General features: G+C 32.1%; 2 protein-coding genes across 2 annotated transcripts; one reads left to right on the forward strand and one right to left on the reverse strand.

Moving 5' to 3' along the window:
* Positions 1-6,653, forward strand: LOC117916000 (AT-rich interactive domain-containing protein 2-like). Its single transcript, XM_034831792.1, has 4 exons — positions 1-87; positions 1,673-1,782; positions 3,416-3,464; positions 5,561-6,653. Exon 4 carries the CDS (start codon positions 5,735-5,737, stop codon positions 6,461-6,463), a length of 729 nt encoding a protein of 242 aa, XP_034687683.1. The 5' UTR covers positions 1-87; positions 1,673-1,782; positions 3,416-3,464; positions 5,561-5,734; the 3' UTR covers positions 6,464-6,653.
* A 3,715-nt stretch (positions 6,654-10,368) lies between these two features.
* Positions 10,369-12,464, reverse strand: LOC117916877 (protein OCTOPUS-like). Its single transcript, XM_034833082.1, has one exon. The coding sequence runs from the start codon at positions 12,357-12,359 to the stop codon at positions 10,536-10,538; it is 1,824 nt and encodes a 607-aa protein (XP_034688973.1). The 5' UTR covers positions 12,360-12,464; the 3' UTR covers positions 10,369-10,535.
* Positions 12,465-17,836: the final 5,372 nt, after the last annotated feature.

A 17,836-nucleotide genomic window follows, 5' to 3' on the forward strand; every position in this document is an offset into this window, starting at 1 on the left:
AATAGTTTCACATGAAACTTGTGACATTTTAGGTCTGAAGATCAAGAAACCCACCTGTGGAAAATCAAGGCACACCCTTTACCAAAGGTAATTTTCATATCCCTTCTTTTTTTTTTCTAAATTGCTTTTCTACTATTCAATAGAAGATTATTGTGATTATGCCCTTGTCTAAAACCATTCTTAACTTGCCTTTTGCCAACCTCTTGGGTTATAAACAAAACCTAACCCCCAAAATTGGTGACCCTGAAGTAAAAGAATTGTAGCCAATGAATAAAATTGGGGCTTTTACCTTAAAGGGGTTGAGCTGAGGAAGATCACTTCTCTCTCAAACCTTTGCACAAGCCCTCAATTCCATGTCTAGAGAAAGTACTTGTCTAGTGAAAATTTGATCATCTACTTGAGATTAATGGAACAAAACAAATCAAACCCTTTTGAAGAATAGCCCAAATGATCATGTTCCCATAATCCATTTTCTCAATCTCTTTCCATATTTGGAAAATTTTGTTCTAGTTTGAATTATCATTTTTCCTTGATCCCATTCACATTTTACTTTAAATTACCTCTTCTAAGTAGTCCTATTCCTTGAATCCTTAATGATGGTATGTTGTTCTTTTAAGACTTGAACTTAAGATCTCTAGTGTTATACCCAAATATTATGAATCTTTATTGATACACCAAAAGCCCCAAAATGAGTGAACTATATAAACTATCTTTCAAAAAAAGAAAAATCTTTGGATTGTATTATTGATAAAAACCCAAAACATATAGTAGTGATCAAAATAAAATGAAAAAATGGAAATTGGGAAATATAAACTCATTGAATGGAGATTACAAAACTTGCTATCTCCTCCCCCCATTTGCTCTTGTTATTGGCTCATTTAGAGTTCACAAGGTGTTTGAAAAAATGTTTGTGTGAATGCTTCCGATGGTAGTGGAAAAAAGTCTTATAAATCAAGACAGATGGATAAAGTCACAATGTTCATTTCTCCCACTGACTTGTATATTATATATCAATGCCTCATAGTCTTTGACCCACCATATACATTTTGTTCTTTTCATTTCTTGCATTGAATTGAATCTTGCCCTATGACTTCACTTCTGGTATTTAGTAAGATTTTCTTAGCATGCGAAGAATAAACTAAACTCCATAAAAAAATTGATTTGGGCTAATATTTTGTTTTCTTGTCTGAGAATCGAATCTCATCATGATTTTTGCCCGATAAGATAATATTTTTTTAACTTTCATATTAATCTTATTTTCAAATCATAAAATTTTATAAAATTATGTAAAACCCTATGAAAGATTTTTCTTTAACTTAAAAATGAGTTGAATATCAGCTAAAATGAATTTATATTTTTTTCTTCAAATTTGATATCGAAATTAACTATCCAAAATATGATTAAAATTTATTTTATACGTCTAATCAATTAAATAAAACTCAATTTATAACAACAAATAAAAACCCGAATCATATATAAAGCAATCCCCTCTCGAAAAGGGCAATTCTTATCATGCTTCCAAGTCGAGCGAAGCCAAAGTAGGCTTCTTTCACCTTTGTGTCAAATATTCCCTCATTTTTTTATTTAAAAAATAGGTAAAAGAGGGATTTTTCTTTTTTATTTCTCAAATGTATATATTTATATCCTAATAATTTCATTTTCCTTTCGACAGATTACTACTGGAGAAATAGTTGGAACTATCGGTACGAGGTCAAGGTCGTGATTGGTGCCCGATTTTCCAACGTGGAAGCTTCAATTTTTATTTTTCCTCGTTGCCAAACGGTACAGTTTCTCACTTCTCACCGTATAAATATTTAGATTCAGACATAATAATCTTTAATCATATAAATGATTATATATAGTAATTTGCATTTATCTTATTTAGTCTTTTTTTTTTACATGATTAATTTGCTTATTTTATTTTTCTTTTCTTGGATGATAAAATTACTAGATTTTCTGTGAATCCCTTCCAAGACTGCACCCATCCTTAGGGTTTCGAATTCGAAACAGTAAGCTGAAGATTTCAGATCTCTAGATTGGTTGTTTCTGTTCTTCTAGGGTTAGGGTTAACGAAACTAACTTTTTATTTTTTCCTCGGAAAATTCGTATAAACGGAAGAAACTGAAACTAACGGTTTTGTGAGGCAATTGTTCGTACGAAAGATTGTGAGATTACAGAGAGTTGATTCGTGGAGTGCAAGATTGAAAAATATGATGATGTGAGGAAGAATCATGATGGGAATTTTCTGAAATAAGGGTGTCTAGTGCTAGTGGGCTTGTGGATTTGTGACGTTTCTGTTTGGTTCTCGGGAAAATAGAGGGAAAATGTTGGATCTGTCTGGATCTGGTTAGAACATGGACAAAATTATTTGAAGTTAAATTTTATTTTCAATGTTTCTTTTTGATATTTCTAAATTTGTTCAGAAATCCAAATATGGATTTCATGATTGCTAGATTCTTGGAAACCACGAGGGAAAAGAAAACAAGACATCTAAAAATTTTGGGACGATAAATGGTTGAAATCACTCCGGATCTTTAATTTCAAAATATTATCAATTTTTTTTTGTCTCGAAAAAAGGAAATATTATTAAAAACAATCAATAATCTTCATGATTTAAATACCAAAATCTATCTGTCATTGTTAGATGATTGATATGTTTATTTATTTTTGACTTTATGAGAATTAATCACATCATAAATATGGGCCTTGAATTTAAAGAAATTCCGGTCTGAGTCTTCAGGGATTAGGATCACTGACACCTAGAAATTTTCTCTTTAAAAAAAATTAAACAAGGGATCTGTTTTTGGATTAGGACTCTTAAGAAAATTCATACAAATATATAGGGCGTTGATTTATTTGCTGAAAAGGTGAAGCGAGTTGAAATTCTATCACGAGTCTGTTTGGTTGTCGGGGAAAAAGGAGAGGCGCAGATGGGAAAGTGTGTGTTGTATCTGGATCCTGGTGTGAAAGTCTCTTTTTTAAGATTTTTTTATAAGCCTTGGTCTGGACCATCCAACTGCCAAGTACTATTTAACCCCCGAGTAAATGATATAAGTTTTTTATCCATCTTCCTTAACTTCATTTAATTTTTTTTTTAAAAAAAAAATACTTTTCGGGAACAAACATAGTATTAAGAAAATAAAATATTTTTATTTTTTAAAATTTTTAAGATTGGATAGATTTTATATATATATATAAGTTTTATATTTTGTATAAAAGTTTTATTTTAAAAAATAAAAAATAAAAGATTTATTCAAACGTGACCATAATCTTTTATTAACTGCTCTTTATAATCGTTAATTCTAGATGATGTTATTACTAAAATAAACTTTGTTATAGAAAAATGAAAAAAAAATAAAAAAGTAAATATAAAGACATATTTTTAATCATTTCATTTTATTTTTTTCCCCAACAGGTTGCTCATACAAGAAGTGGTCCGAATTATCAATTGGAGGAGATGACTGGTACGACATTTTCCATCTCATTTATTCATTCGATCATAAATTCATAATAATTTTTCACATATATATGATCGATCTAACCTTCTGTGATTATTACTATGCGTATTTATTTTTCTTTAGGATAAAATCGCTGTAGGTATTGTGAATGAATCAAAAACTGCATCATCCATTTGAGTCCTGAATCCAGAGGAAGTCAGATCTTAATGGATTTTTTTTTTTTTTTAACCGCATGAGGACGACAGAACAACTGTTAACTAACCGCTGTGAAGGAAACCGTTTTTTTTCAGTGAAGGTTTTGTTAGATCGAGTCTCAGTAGGGAAATTTCTTGAACCAAAAATGGATTAACGGGTAGGAGTTGGTTCCGGAAATTCAAATGCTGCTGCGGTTGTGTTTGGCTCCCGGGGACAGAGGAGAAAATCTGGGGTTTTAATGGGAACTTGGAGGGAAAAAAGAAGAAAATTATTAACGATCTCAGTTGTGAGTAGTAGTGGTACGGGTTACTTTTACCTTTCATTTCATATGGAATTTGGACGAGGAAAATGTGTGGGTTGAAAGGATCGGGAAGGAAAATGAGGGAAAAAAAAAAAAGTTTAACAATTATTATTTTCCTTTTTTTTAAAAGATAAAAGAGTTAGAAATACATGTCCTTTAACAATTTTATCTAAATTTCCAACTCTCCAATTTTCTTTTTCTTGCAATTTTTTATATCTACAGTTCTTATGAAACACTCTACTTTCTCTCTGAATTTGAAAATCACAAGAGAAAAAACTTAAATGGTATTTATTTTTTGATTTAATTGAAAAAATTAAAATATTTGACCTTTTTTATTAAATTAAAAATAACCTATTGACATTGGTCAACATAAATAAAGTAAAATTATTATTAATATGTTTAATTTAATTATATTGGACGATGTCAATAAGTTTTTTTTATTTTAATAAAAAAGTCAAATATTTTGATTTTTCTATTTAATAAAAAAACAAACACTACCTTAATGAAATGGAAAATAAAATATTAGTTGAACGTAGGCATTTTTTATTAAATAAAAGTAAATTTTATTAAATCTTTTAAGAATATACAAAATTTTTAAATAATTTTTATTATGTATTTTTTTTTTTTTTTTGTCATATTCAGCAAATAGGTATTCTATTTATTCTGCATTGCGATCTGACTGTAGGCATTGGACAGCGCACCGCTAACACGTCGAAAATGCGTCTTTTCTGTTTAGTTACAGCATAATTTTGCCCAGGTTGTTAACTGTTACCACTTTGGAAATACAATTTTTTTCTTTCCCCCAGCCAGTTTCGAAACCTTATTCATTAGTTAAATATGTTAAAAAGATGCTTTATTTCCTATTTGATAATTATTTTTCAAAATAATTCTTAAAACGACAGTTTTTTGTAACATTTTTTTAAAACTATTTTTTTAATATTTTATAAAATAGAAATTTATTTCAAAACCTTAAATATATTTTAAAAAGAATTTTTATATCTAGAACTTTTTGATACATTAGTATAATTATTTTTTAAAATAACTCTTAAAAAACAATTTTTATATCTAATATTTTATTTTTAATTATTCAATGTTAGTATAATTATTTTTTTAAATAATTCTTAGAAAACAAATGAAAACAATTAAAAACAATTAAATGGTATTCTTAAAAAACATTCAATTTAAAAACAGAAAATGAAAAACAATTTTTAAAATTTTTCTTATTTTTTGTTTTAGAAAATAAAAAAATTGTTGTTAAAAATAAAAAATCATTTTTAAAAACAATTGCCCAAACTTCAACTAAAGCTACAACTACATTGCCTCAGAGAAAATTCAATTTGCCATGGCAGCCTCTTAGCATTGAAGCCAAATGCAGTGAAATTGGCTGCCATTTCAGACACTTTTCTATCACAAGATACTTGATTAGTTTAAAGATTGATCACTTCCAAAATTTTGTTGCAATTTCATACTGTTCCTTCTTGTAAAATTTTCTTAGAAAATAATGGTATAAACCAAATTTACACCGAATCAGTTTCTCCCCAACCAATAATCTTGCATTACCATATTTAATTGTAGTAAATATATACATTGCTTTCTTGGTTGATAGGCAAGAGAGATATAAGCATTCTAAAGCGATGGAGACAGCATCCATGAATCCCTACTCTACATCGTGCACTGAACTTGAGTAGTTTTGTGGAGGAAGTGTTTGTTTGGATTTATTCTGGGAAAGAAAACAGTCTGTGGTTCAAAATTCATCTAGCAGCAGCCATCAAACGTACAGATGGGGAAGCAAAAGAATGCTGAGTCACCTAAAAAGGAAGCAGACCGGGTGAAATTCTTAACTGACAGTGCCCAACTGGCGATTCCAATTGGCTCCCTATTTCAGGCTGAAGTGCCAGAGTGGATTGGCGTGCCCAATAAACATCACCCTTGTGATAAGGATGATGCTTCGGATACTTCAAGGTGGCTAGGCACCAAGAGCTGGCCAATTGAGGGCAGTAGTATTACAAATAGCGATGCTGACAAGATCGGGAAAGGGAGGCCTGACTCTTGCTCCTGTACATCTCCTGGGTCTGCAAAATGCGTCAAATTCCATATACAAGAGAAAAGTGCTGAGCTCCAGCAAGATCTGGGGCCAGCCTTTAGGGACTGGAACTTTCATACAATGGGAGAAGAGGCTGTTTTGAGGTCGTGGACCGCAAAGGAGCAGAGGAAATTTGAGACCCTTGTTAAAGGACATCCCCCATCGCAACATAAAAGTTTTCTTAAGCCCGCTATGGAGGCTTTCCCATCCAAGAGCAGAAAAGACATTGTGAGTTACTATTGTAATGTGTTTGTACCTAGGAGGATCAGCAAGCTGACCAGGGCAGGTTGCAAAACTATTGACAGTGATGACGATGAGCCTAGTGAGATCATTAACTCTAAAACTTCTCGGAAAAGGTGTCAAGCTGATAGTACCTCATCCAGCTCTAAGCAAGTGAAGACTCCCTTCTTGCGTGGACACCGGTAATGCTGCTAGCCTATAACTCCTTTCAAAATTCATTGCAGGTCTTGGTTGAGCTTAAAAGGCTCCTTTCTAGTTTCTTGTATCATACATATAAACAGCTTTACTCGCATGCCCTGATCAGTACATGGCAACTTGGCCCCATTTCTGGCATTTTCATATTAACCTGAATAGTATGATACAAATTTTGTGGCAACTCAAAATGCAATTCTTTCTGAAGAGATTGTAGAACACTTCTGTCTTTGTAGATGGTTCTTAAATGAAGTTACTTCTGATATCTTCTAAAGAGAAAAGAAAGAATAACTCATCAATTTTTTCACAGGAATACAAAAGGGTGATTTTTTACAATGTGCTTAGAAAAATCCGCAACTGAGATTTTAACCTAGAATGTGGAATAGAATTCCCCAAATATTTATCTATTAAGTCTCTCATCATTCGGGTTGCACTAGTGCTCGCCATTTTCTAAGTCAACTTTTGGGTTTTTTTTTTTTCTATAATTATTTCCTAATAAGTTTTCTTAATGGCATTCCTATTCTCCTTGTTGGATATGTCCTGTTTTTGGCCTTTGGACATGTGTTGTAGATACATTAGAGAGGAACTTTGAAGGTAAGCAACTGATTTTCCTAAATTACCATGAATACGGTTTGTTCCTGAGTAAGAGTAAGCAGGTTGCGTGAAGGACGGTTCATTTACGCTTGCTTTGGACCTACGTGGGAAGAGAGGTATAGGCTTCTGAAGGGTTAGAATCTTCTTTAATGAAGATTGAAGAAGTGCTTGATGGTTTATTTCTTGGATCCTGAATTTTGGGTTTATGGAGGACATTTTTGGATTTTATTGATGATGTGTGTACTTTGAGGCATGGAGTTTCCTTTTGGTTTCTATTTCTTTGGGCTTTCCTTGTGTGTTCAGTATGGTAAGAGAGATTCCCCTGCATAGCTGAACACTGTTCTTAAATATTATATTCCAAACATAAAGGACCAAAAGAGCTCTATGAGAAATGGACAAACCAGCTGATGTAAACTCAGGGAAGGACAACCCCACAAATCAATGGCAAGGAACATTTCCTTCAACTTCAAGTACCACAAACCGTGATTATAGGGACATGGATGGATAGAACATATGGCATGACAGTAGCATAAACTGTGAATGGGAGGAGATTCAAGACATTAGGAAGACAACCAAGGCAGACTGCTTGGTAGAATTCTAGTTAAGTTCTTAAGAAGAAGAAATTCATTTACACACTACAACTCATAGAAATGAAGGAAAAGAAATGGAAACTCAGCCCTTGAGAAGATTCCCAAATTGCTAAAAAGGTGCTAAGGATATTATAAAAAAAAGCAACAGAAGGGGATATCTGATAGATAGGTTCAGGCCCTACTATATTTTCCTTCCTCTCGTGAAGAATTGTGGCCTTAGAGATACATATCTTATATTGGGTTTGTGCTGGAAGGGGAAATAAAGACATGAAGTGTAAAAAAATAGGCAAAGCACACAGGATAAAATCTGGTACAATCACCAAGGTTAAATTTTGATAAGGGAGAATGAAATTGGAGAGGATTCATGAGGAGCCATAAGTGGCTCAATAACTGAATCTGTCCTACAATCCCAAGTAGATGCTCTTATAGTTGATCACGTTATTAAGTATCCTTCCAAACTTAGTGAGATTCCAGATGCACTCTACCAACTACATAAAAACTAATTTATTACAAACTAGAATCATGCTTTCCACGCTCAATGAATCCGTCAACTTCCTCTCTCATTGTTGACTAGTTGATTTTCATGCAATCACCTTGATCCTCGGACGTAGTCTTGATTGACCTCCATCAGACCCTAGATATAGTCTCCGGTTACCAACTTCCTCAATCATTGTTGACTAATCGACTTTGATGCGATCACCTTGGGCCTTGGATACAATCTTAGTTGACTTCCATGCATTCAATTCAAACCTTACACTTTCAATGCAATCCAAGGTGCAACACATGAGAGACAATCTTGAACAAGGCCCGGGCATGCGTTGACTTTGGAATTCAAGTCATATATCCAACACTAAGCTATCACCTTATTTAACTAGATAGCTGGGTAAGAAGGAAAGCCTATAGACATTTAAACAATTTAGAGGTGAAAAATGTGGAGCAATTCTTTTTGAGATGGCAAGGGAAGGAGGTGGATAGGGAAGGTGAGGACAGGGTAAGTTAGATGGAGTAAAAGAGTGGAACTATCTCTGTCAAAGCTCTTTACTATGTCCTGAAGTCAGGGAGATAAGTTCCTTTCCCAATGGGTGTTATTTGGAATTCATTGGTTCTATCTAATGCAAGTTTCTCTGCTTGAGAGGCAACCTAGTGAAAGTATTGACTTTGGATCAACTTTAGAGGAGGTGATCACTGGCAAAAATGTTTCTTTGTCAAAATGAGAAATAATCCATTGATCACATCCTCTTTTATTGTGTCAAACTATGTCCTGAAGTCAGGGATATAAGTTCCTTTCCCATTGGGTGCTATTTGGAATTCATCGGTTCTAAGGTGAGTGTTTTTGTTTGGGAGGCAACCCAGAGAAAGCATTGACTTTGGATCAACTTCGGAGGACATGGTCGCTAGCAAACAAATGTTTCTTTGTCAAAATGAGATATAATCCATTGATCACATCATCCTTTACTATGTCAAAACAAAGGTTTTATGACACATTATTTTCTCTATTTGGCATATTTTAGATGATATCCTCCTTAGTTAGGGAAACTTCATTAGGATTGCATGACTCCTCCACGGGGAAAAAAACAAAAAACTGTGTGGCCAACTGCCTCCTTTGTGCACTTTTCTCTATTTGGCATATTTTAGATGATATCCTCCTTAGTTAGGGAAGACTCTATTAGGATGCCATAGCTCCTTAATGGGTAAAAAACAAAAAACTATGTGGCCAATTGCTCCTTTGTGCATTTTTTTTTTTTTTTTACAACTTGAAGGAAAAAGAATAAAAGATCATTTGAAAACAAGAAGGTATTTGATCAAAGATCGAAAAACACTTTTCTTAGTAATCTTTTGTTGTGGGCTAAGTTGTATATTGTATTGATGAAGGTCCAATGTCCTTAATTGATTTTGTTGATTGGTAAGGTTCTTACTAAGGGATGGAGTAATTTTTTGAAGAACCCCTTATTTTTGGATGTGCCTTTTGGTGTCTATTGTATAGGACCTATGTACTTTCGTACCCTCTATTTGACATTTTATTTATCTTTTACTTTATTTACCTATCAAAATAAATAAAGAAATAGAGAAGATGGAAAGCCCATGCTAAAGCCCTTAAAAGTCATGGATTGAATTACCGATTAGTTAGAATCTTGGATTAGCAAAACATCTTGGAGATAGATCATCATTACCCAGTTACATAGCTTCATCCAAACCATTAACCCTTGAATTCCTGACTCACTCCAGAAAAAATATTCATAATCGGAAACCAACCAAACCTTCAATGCCCCTCCCCTTTGAAGAAAAATGGAAAAAACATAGAAATATCCCAGTTCTATCTTGCCTGTCAAGAAAAATAAATAAATAAAATCCTGGTTTTATCTCACTTGAAGATAACCAAAAAGAAACTAGTTTTGCCTTGGAAGACCCACCATGACATTTATATTGGTCAAGGTCTTATGGAGTAACTCACTGTCCCTTAAAAGTTTAAGCTACCATATGGACCCCCTTTTCAATGATTTCATCTGATAACCGCACTTGATCATTACCATATATGAACATTCACATTCCCACTTTTATTAGTTGTGTGTGTGGTTTTGTTGCTTTCTTTTATTCCCTCCTCTTCCGTGTATACCCTCACGTACTTGGGCTTTTCCCCTTTCGTGCCTTTTAATCCATCTACCTTACTAGCCAAATAAACACTACATGCACAACCAGTAGGAATTATCAACAACAGCAACAAAGAAATGCCAAAAATTTTCATTACTGCATTATTAATAAGCATGTTAAGAAGAGCAAAGACAACAATATGATGAGATTTTATCTAAAGACAACAATATAACATCTTAATACGTCTTTACAAAGTAATACTCCATTGAAGGCCACCCCACCAAACCTTCAATTCAGTATAACTTCAAGACACTCCCTGCTATAGAGGGGGAGTTCTTTAGCCTACTTTGTCCGGATTTACTTCTCCTACTGGTCCTCAATGGTGTCAAATAGAACCGTAATAGACCATTATCAAGATTGTTTGGAGAATACCTGGCACTCCGGTTTCGCTCTAGCACAAATTCTTCTCTTCTCTTACTCACATGGCCTTTGGACTCAGCACCACCCTTCATGCCCTGGAAGGATCCTGCCATGTTGAATGAACTCTTTGAGCTACTGCTGCTATGGCTACGAGTCAGCTTATGGTTTGCTGCTCCATTGACCTCTCTTCCCATCCTTTCCCAAGTCTCCACAACTGGTTGGTCAGCTACAGTTCCCCTAAAATACCCACTTTTATCTTCACATTTGCCATCACCACGCCTGTGCACCGAACTCCAAATGTTCCACACCTTGCACCACTGTCTAGATTTCCTGAACCCATTTCGGCTACAAGTGCCGGCAACAGAGGCAGAAGCAGCATTCTTGGAGACAGATTCAATGACCTCTGACTGATCATCTTTGAGAGAATTCAAGTGTGAGTCTCTCAAACCTCTTTCCGTAAGTAGCAACCTAAGCCCATGGAAGACATCAACAGTGGCAGGAGAGACCTTTGCATCCGGCACCGATTTCATCTCATCCGCCTCAGCTCCTGCCCCTTTCCTGCTAGAACTAGAACAATCAAAGCTCCTTCTACGACTCTGTGAGGAAGAAGAATCGGAACAATCCCTTGTCTGAGCTGATCCGCCAGATGTCATCTCATCCTCATTTATCGAATTCATCTGCTCTTCCACAACCATTCCCCTGTTCCCAGACCTGCAAGCCTCCAAGTTCACATCTTCAACCACGGAAACCATGGGGGGAAGCCTTGGAACCATTCTCCCCATCAAATAACCATCCCATGAGGCCCTAGCTTCATCAAACGAATAGCGTGGAGCATCAACTGAGATCCTCCCAGCATCCATGGAGAACCTTGGATCAGTATCACAAGATCTCCGTCCGAGTCCATAGTCTGCAATCTCCGATTGCGTCTCCCTTATCTGTTTCCCAATCGGCTTCTCCACTTCCATTGCCTCTAAACTGTGGCCACTTCCACTGGGCTTCTTCATCTTCTGCTTTTGCCTCCATTTTCGCAACTTCTTGCTGAAAACTGAAGCCGCCAGCCAAAAACTGCCTGCAATGTCCCTGAAATCTCTGCCATTAGGTTTTCTATTCTTCCATTCAAGATCTATGTGCTCTTTCATTGTCTTTACTTCTTCATTATCTTCAAACTCTTCGATTCCCTTATCGATAACGTTCACATCTGATGCCAAAACCTCCTCAAAACCCCTAATTTCTTCTTCATTTTCCTCCTCTTCCCTCGATTCAAGTACCGGAGCTGTAATTCGCTGAAACCCTAAATTCCTCGATTCCACCTGGAATTTTTCTCTGTTCGACCCGTTCCTCCCGTCGTCGAGAGTGAATAGATCACACAGAGTACTCCGAACCCTAACATCGCAGGATTTTCGGCGCGGCTCGGACGAGCCGGGAAAAACCTCGCATTTTCCAGAGGAAAGAGACTTGCAACGGCGGAACTCCAGCGGACAGGAAGCCCGGCTAGCGACTCGCTGCAACGGAACGCCCCCGGAGTCATTGACGCGAGGGGAAACGGAGATTTCGAGGCGAGTGGCGGGGTCGAAGCCGGCGAGGCGGTCGCGGAGACATGAGGCGCAGACGCCGGTGAAGGGCTCCGCCGGGTGGCGGTGGCAAGTGGAGAGACGGCGGTGGTGGGGGTGGTGGTGGGGGTGCGGTTCAAGAGTCATAGATGGAGGCGTACAATGCACACTGGGCACATGTTAGAAGGGGGTGTACACCTGGAAGTGAAGCTTTGTGTGTGTCTGAGGTGCCTAGGAAGGTGAAACTGGAGAGAAGATAGAGTAAACACTGAATATGGATAATATAGATAGAAAGTATGCTCAGGACAACAGAGTGGGCCAAAAACCCTTGATAAACCCCCTTCTTCTTTAATCTGCCCAATTTTTTTTTTCCCTATATTCATCTTTAAAATGATTTTTATTTATTTTCTAAAGTTTAAAAAAAAATCTGTTTTCAAAAATTAGTAAATTGAACATAACCATGTAAAGAATAATAATTATAATATCATTTTTTATTTATAATATTTATAAAGAAATTACGTTTATTTATTATTTATATTTTATTTTAAACCAGCAACATAACATAAAAAGGTCTAATCTATTAATCCACTAAAATAAATTAGCTTTTAATATAAGAATATATACACAATACCACCTATAATCATGATTCCAAATATAAATGAGATGATCATTTTGGTCATGTTGGTATTGTTTTTATTGTATATCCATGCCTTTCATATTGAAGGTTACTTACTTCCCTATCCATCATTCTCTATCCCTCCCTCTAGTAAAATCTTTTAAATAACTTCTTTTATGATTGATCTATAAATATAACCGATAAGGATGTCTTAATGGTTGGAAGTCGGCAAGCCGAATTGGTCATGAATGACACTTTCTTGATTGAGCAAGAGGGGTTGTGGGTGTGTGTCATTATTAAAAATAGGTGAGAAACCTCAGAGCTATTATGGGGGCTAACCAAATTGCGTTAATAAAAGTTGTTGATTACAGCTAAAAAATTATTATGGTTGATGGCTTTATTAAGGCCAATTTATGATTTTTTTTCCCTTTATACCATTGTTTGGGAATTTTGGGAATAGGAGGGTGGAGATGGAGTAGGCTTTGTTTCCAACTTTTTCTCTCTTTTAGATGGTGGTGGAGTGGGGGATATTGTATGTGTTGCTTACAAAGAAAGGCAGGAAGACTAAAAGTTGTGAGTGGGAATGAGTGTTTCATACAATTAAATCTTTTCCTTTATAATTTTCACTTTGCTTGAGTTTGAAATTTTCTTTTAGAAATGGGGCCTCCACCATTTTCTCAAATGGGGTTTTTTTTTGGCTTTAGTTTTTAATTTTTTATTTACAATGCCAATGCTATTGTTATTGTTTTTCCCAAGGAGAAGGAAATTCTTTACAAATGTCTAAGGTGGTGTTTGTTTTTTTAGCTTTTTGCTGAAAGCAATTTAGTTTTAGAATTTAGGTTGTTTGTTTTTCTACTTTTTCATGACTTATTATAAACTTTTTACTAAATAGAAAAAGCCAAAATATGTAGCTTTTTCTAAATAAAAAAAATAATAGATTGTTTTTTTTTTACTTTTTAATACTTAATAGAAATAAAATACTACAAAAACAAACAACCTAATATTTAACACTATTAAGTATTAAGGTTCTATTTAGAATTAAGTAAAAAAACAAACACCGCCTAAGTTTGTGTGTGCTTTATTTTTGTATTTTCATAAGGAATTTTTTTTTTTGTCATTTTTAATAAAGAGAAATTCTATAGTAAAGAAATCCCACGTTATAGTTATGTGTCTACTTATTTATTTTTATTTTGGTTATATACTTTGGCCATTTTATTTACCTGAAATTATATTTTTTATATTTTAATTTCTTTTAACTATAAAGTGTTTATCTAAAAAAATATTATAAATGATTTTCTAAAAATGATTTTTTAGATTTTTAAAAGCATTTTCTAAATTTTGTCAAATTTTTAGGGTTTATTTGATAATGATTTTATCAAGTATTTATAACATTTATGATATTTAAAAACTTTTATTATTTAAGTATAAAAAAAGATAAAAATATTTTTTAAAAACAATATGAAACATACTTTTGATTTTGTTTTTTAAATATTTTTAGGCTAAAAACACTTTTTTTTAGAGTTACTATGTCAATCCGACTATTAGATTTTGATAATTGGAAACTTGATAAAAGTTTTAAAAAAAAAATGAATTTTTTTGGATGATTATTTTTATATAAATTTGACTAAATAAATGAGAATGATTTTATATAAAATATTTTTTTAAATAAAATAATGCATAATAGATAAATAAAATTGGAAAGTAAAAATAAGTTTTATATAAAAAGTAGAACTTCTTATATATAAATATAGATTTATCTTCTATCATTAAAAATCGCTTTAAAAAAATTTAAAATTTAAAGTAATAAAATATGTTTTTATACTTCAATTTTTTAAATAATTTTTAAAATTATTATTTTTCAATATAAATTTTTAAAATCTCATTTGGGATAACTTTTTCTCTTTTGTTTTAACTAAAAGTAAAAATTATTATCAAAGTCATAATTTTTAAAGAGTAATATTAATATCACAACAAGATCTAAGAATTATTATATTTGTTATAAAAAAATTATTATTATTATTTTAATTATAAAAAAAATGTATTCAAATAAATACTTTACTTTTTAATTATTAAAAATAAAAATACTTTTGCTTTTTAAAAATATGAAATAACGTTTTTTTAATTAAAAAAAAAGTCAACAACAATTCCTTTATATTAGAAAAAAAAAAAAAAAACCTTTTTTTAGAGAACATACTTCCACGAAATATTTTCTCTTTTTATTGTTAGGACATGACAATAATTCATGCCCTTGGTTATAAATTAAGTAAGAAATGGTAAGATAAAAGTAATTTACATAATCCAGACATGCAAACAAAAGAATAAGAAGGAGAATGATTGTTTGACATGTAATAATAATTTTCAATATCACAATAACGGCTTCTAATCTCTAATCTCTAATCTCTAATCTCATTTGGATTCATATAAAGTAAAAATGTGAATAGTGTTGGAAATAATATGATCATGAAATAAAAATACATCTCGAAGTTTTTTTTTTTATAAAAAAACCCTTTTTTCGATAACATACTTCCACAAATATTTTCTATTTTTTTGTTAGGACATGACAATAATCCATGCCCTTGATTATAAATTAAGTGGGAAATAGTGAGACAAAAGTAATTTACATATTCCAGACATACAAACAAAAGAATAAGAAGAGTGATTGTTTGACATGTAATAATACTTTTCAATGCCACAATAACGGCCTCTGATCTCTAATCTCATTTGGATTCATATAAAGTAAAAATGCGAGTAGTGTTGGAAATAATATGACCATGAAATAAAAATATATCTCGAAGATTTAAAAAAAAAAAACCCTTTTTTCGAGAACATACTTCCAGGAATATTTTCTGTTTTTATTGTTATGACATGACAATAATTCATGCCGTTGATTATAAATTAAGTAGGAAATGGTGGGACAAAAATAATTTATATAATCCAGACATGCAAACAAAAAAATAAGAAGGAGAGTGATTGTTTGACATGTAATAATACTTTTCAATGTCGCAATAAGGGCCTCTCATCTCTAATCTCATTTGGATTCATATAAAGTAAAAATGCGAGTAGTGTTGGAAATAATATGACCATGAAATAAAAATACATCTCGAAAATAAAAAAAAAAAAAACCCTTTTTTGGAGAACATACTTCCACATATATTTTCTCTTTTTATTGTTAGGACAGGGCAATAATTCATGCCTTTGATTATAAATTAAGTAGGAAATGGTGGGACAAAAGTAATTTACATAATCCAGACATGCAAACAAAAGAATAAGAAGGAGAGTGATTGTTTGACATGTAATAATATTTTTCAATGTCGCAATAACGGCATCTAATCTCTAATCTCATTTGGATCCATATAAAGTAAAAATGTGACTAGTGTTGGAAATAATATGACCATGAAATAAAAATACATCTCGAATATTAAATAAATAAATAAAAACCCTTTTTTGGAGAACATACTTCTATGGATATTTTCTCTTTTTATTGTTAGGACAAGGCAATAATTCATGCCTTTTATTATAAATTAAGTAGGAAATGGTGGGACAAAAGTAATTTACATAATCTACAAATAAAAGAATAAGAAGGAAAGTGATTGTTTGATATGTAATAATACTTTTCAATGTCACAATAATGACCTTTAATCTTTAATATCATTTGGATTCATATAAAGTAAAAATGTAAGTAGTGTTAGAAATAATATGACCATGAAATAAAAATACATCTTGAAGATAAAAGAAATAAAAAAAAAAAAAAAAAAAAAAAAAGCATATGGCAAGAAAAAAAATATAAATATATAATACGGTATGGAAGATGAGTTCATGATCTAAAAAGGTGGTTTTTTGGTTTGAAAAATATAAGTCAATATACCATATCCAAATCATACTTCTTTTTTATAACCAATATGTCTGATATATTAAAATTTCAGTATGATACCCCTATAATGTAATAGATTTTTTTTCAAAAATAAAAATAAATAAAGGCTCGATTTAGAATATTGAATGCAAATAAATAAAAAAAAAGAAAATGATCAAATAGAAAAATAAAATACAAAATTTTTTATTTTGCATTTTTTGGACCTATATTTTTTTGTAATGGTTAAGGTGTTGTTTGGTTTTTTTTATCAAATAAAAATAGTCAAAATATTATTTGACTTTTTCTATTAAGTTAAAAGTAATATGTTGATATCAATCAATATAACTAAATTTGTTATATTAATAACAATTCAGTTTAATCATATTGGTTGATATCAATATATTACTTTTAGTTAAATGGAAAAAGTTAATTTTTTTTTGTTTCTATTCAACCAAAAAACAAATACCACTTGAGACTCGTATTCCAATAAAAGAGATATAACATAGTCATCATTTATTTTATTATACTTTTTGAGAAAACTAAAATAAAAAATAAACTTTGGATGACCGCATAAAGGAAAAGTGATTCCTTTAAACTATGAATAGGTAGGGGATCAAATACAACAATTTCCCTTAACACTCCTCTAATTCCAAATAGATATGATTTCTAATAAATAAGTAGAGGAAATTTTCACATTTTAGTAATTAATTAATAGTTACACTAATAATAGAAAAAGAAATATCTAATGGCATATAGACCAGCACCTAAAACACTTGAAATTTGTTTTGATGAATATAGTAAAAAAAACTCTAGCGTCAATTAACTTATTATTTGTGAATTTTATTTTATCTTCTATTAATATTTTAAAAAAATAAAAGTCCATCCACTTATTAGTTCCGACAATAATCTTATTAACAATTATCACTTGGTCTTGAAATATCATATCTTAGTACTATAAACACAATTATGGTAAAATATAAATCTTCATTAATTCAAAAACATTGAAATGATATCAAACACAATTGTATTGTTTTCATGAAACAACTTATATGAATCTATTTTATTTTATTTTATATAAAAAAAAAAAATCACAGTTACAATTGTCTGAACTTAAGGATGTAGGATACCTATCACAACCTTGACTAAAAAAAAGGCATG

This window comes from Vitis riparia, chromosome 6, assembly GCF_004353265.1.
Source record: "Vitis riparia cultivar Riparia Gloire de Montpellier isolate 1030 chromosome 6, EGFV_Vit.rip_1.0, whole genome shotgun sequence".
NCBI classification, from domain to species: domain Eukaryota; kingdom Viridiplantae; phylum Streptophyta; class Magnoliopsida; order Vitales; family Vitaceae; genus Vitis; species Vitis riparia.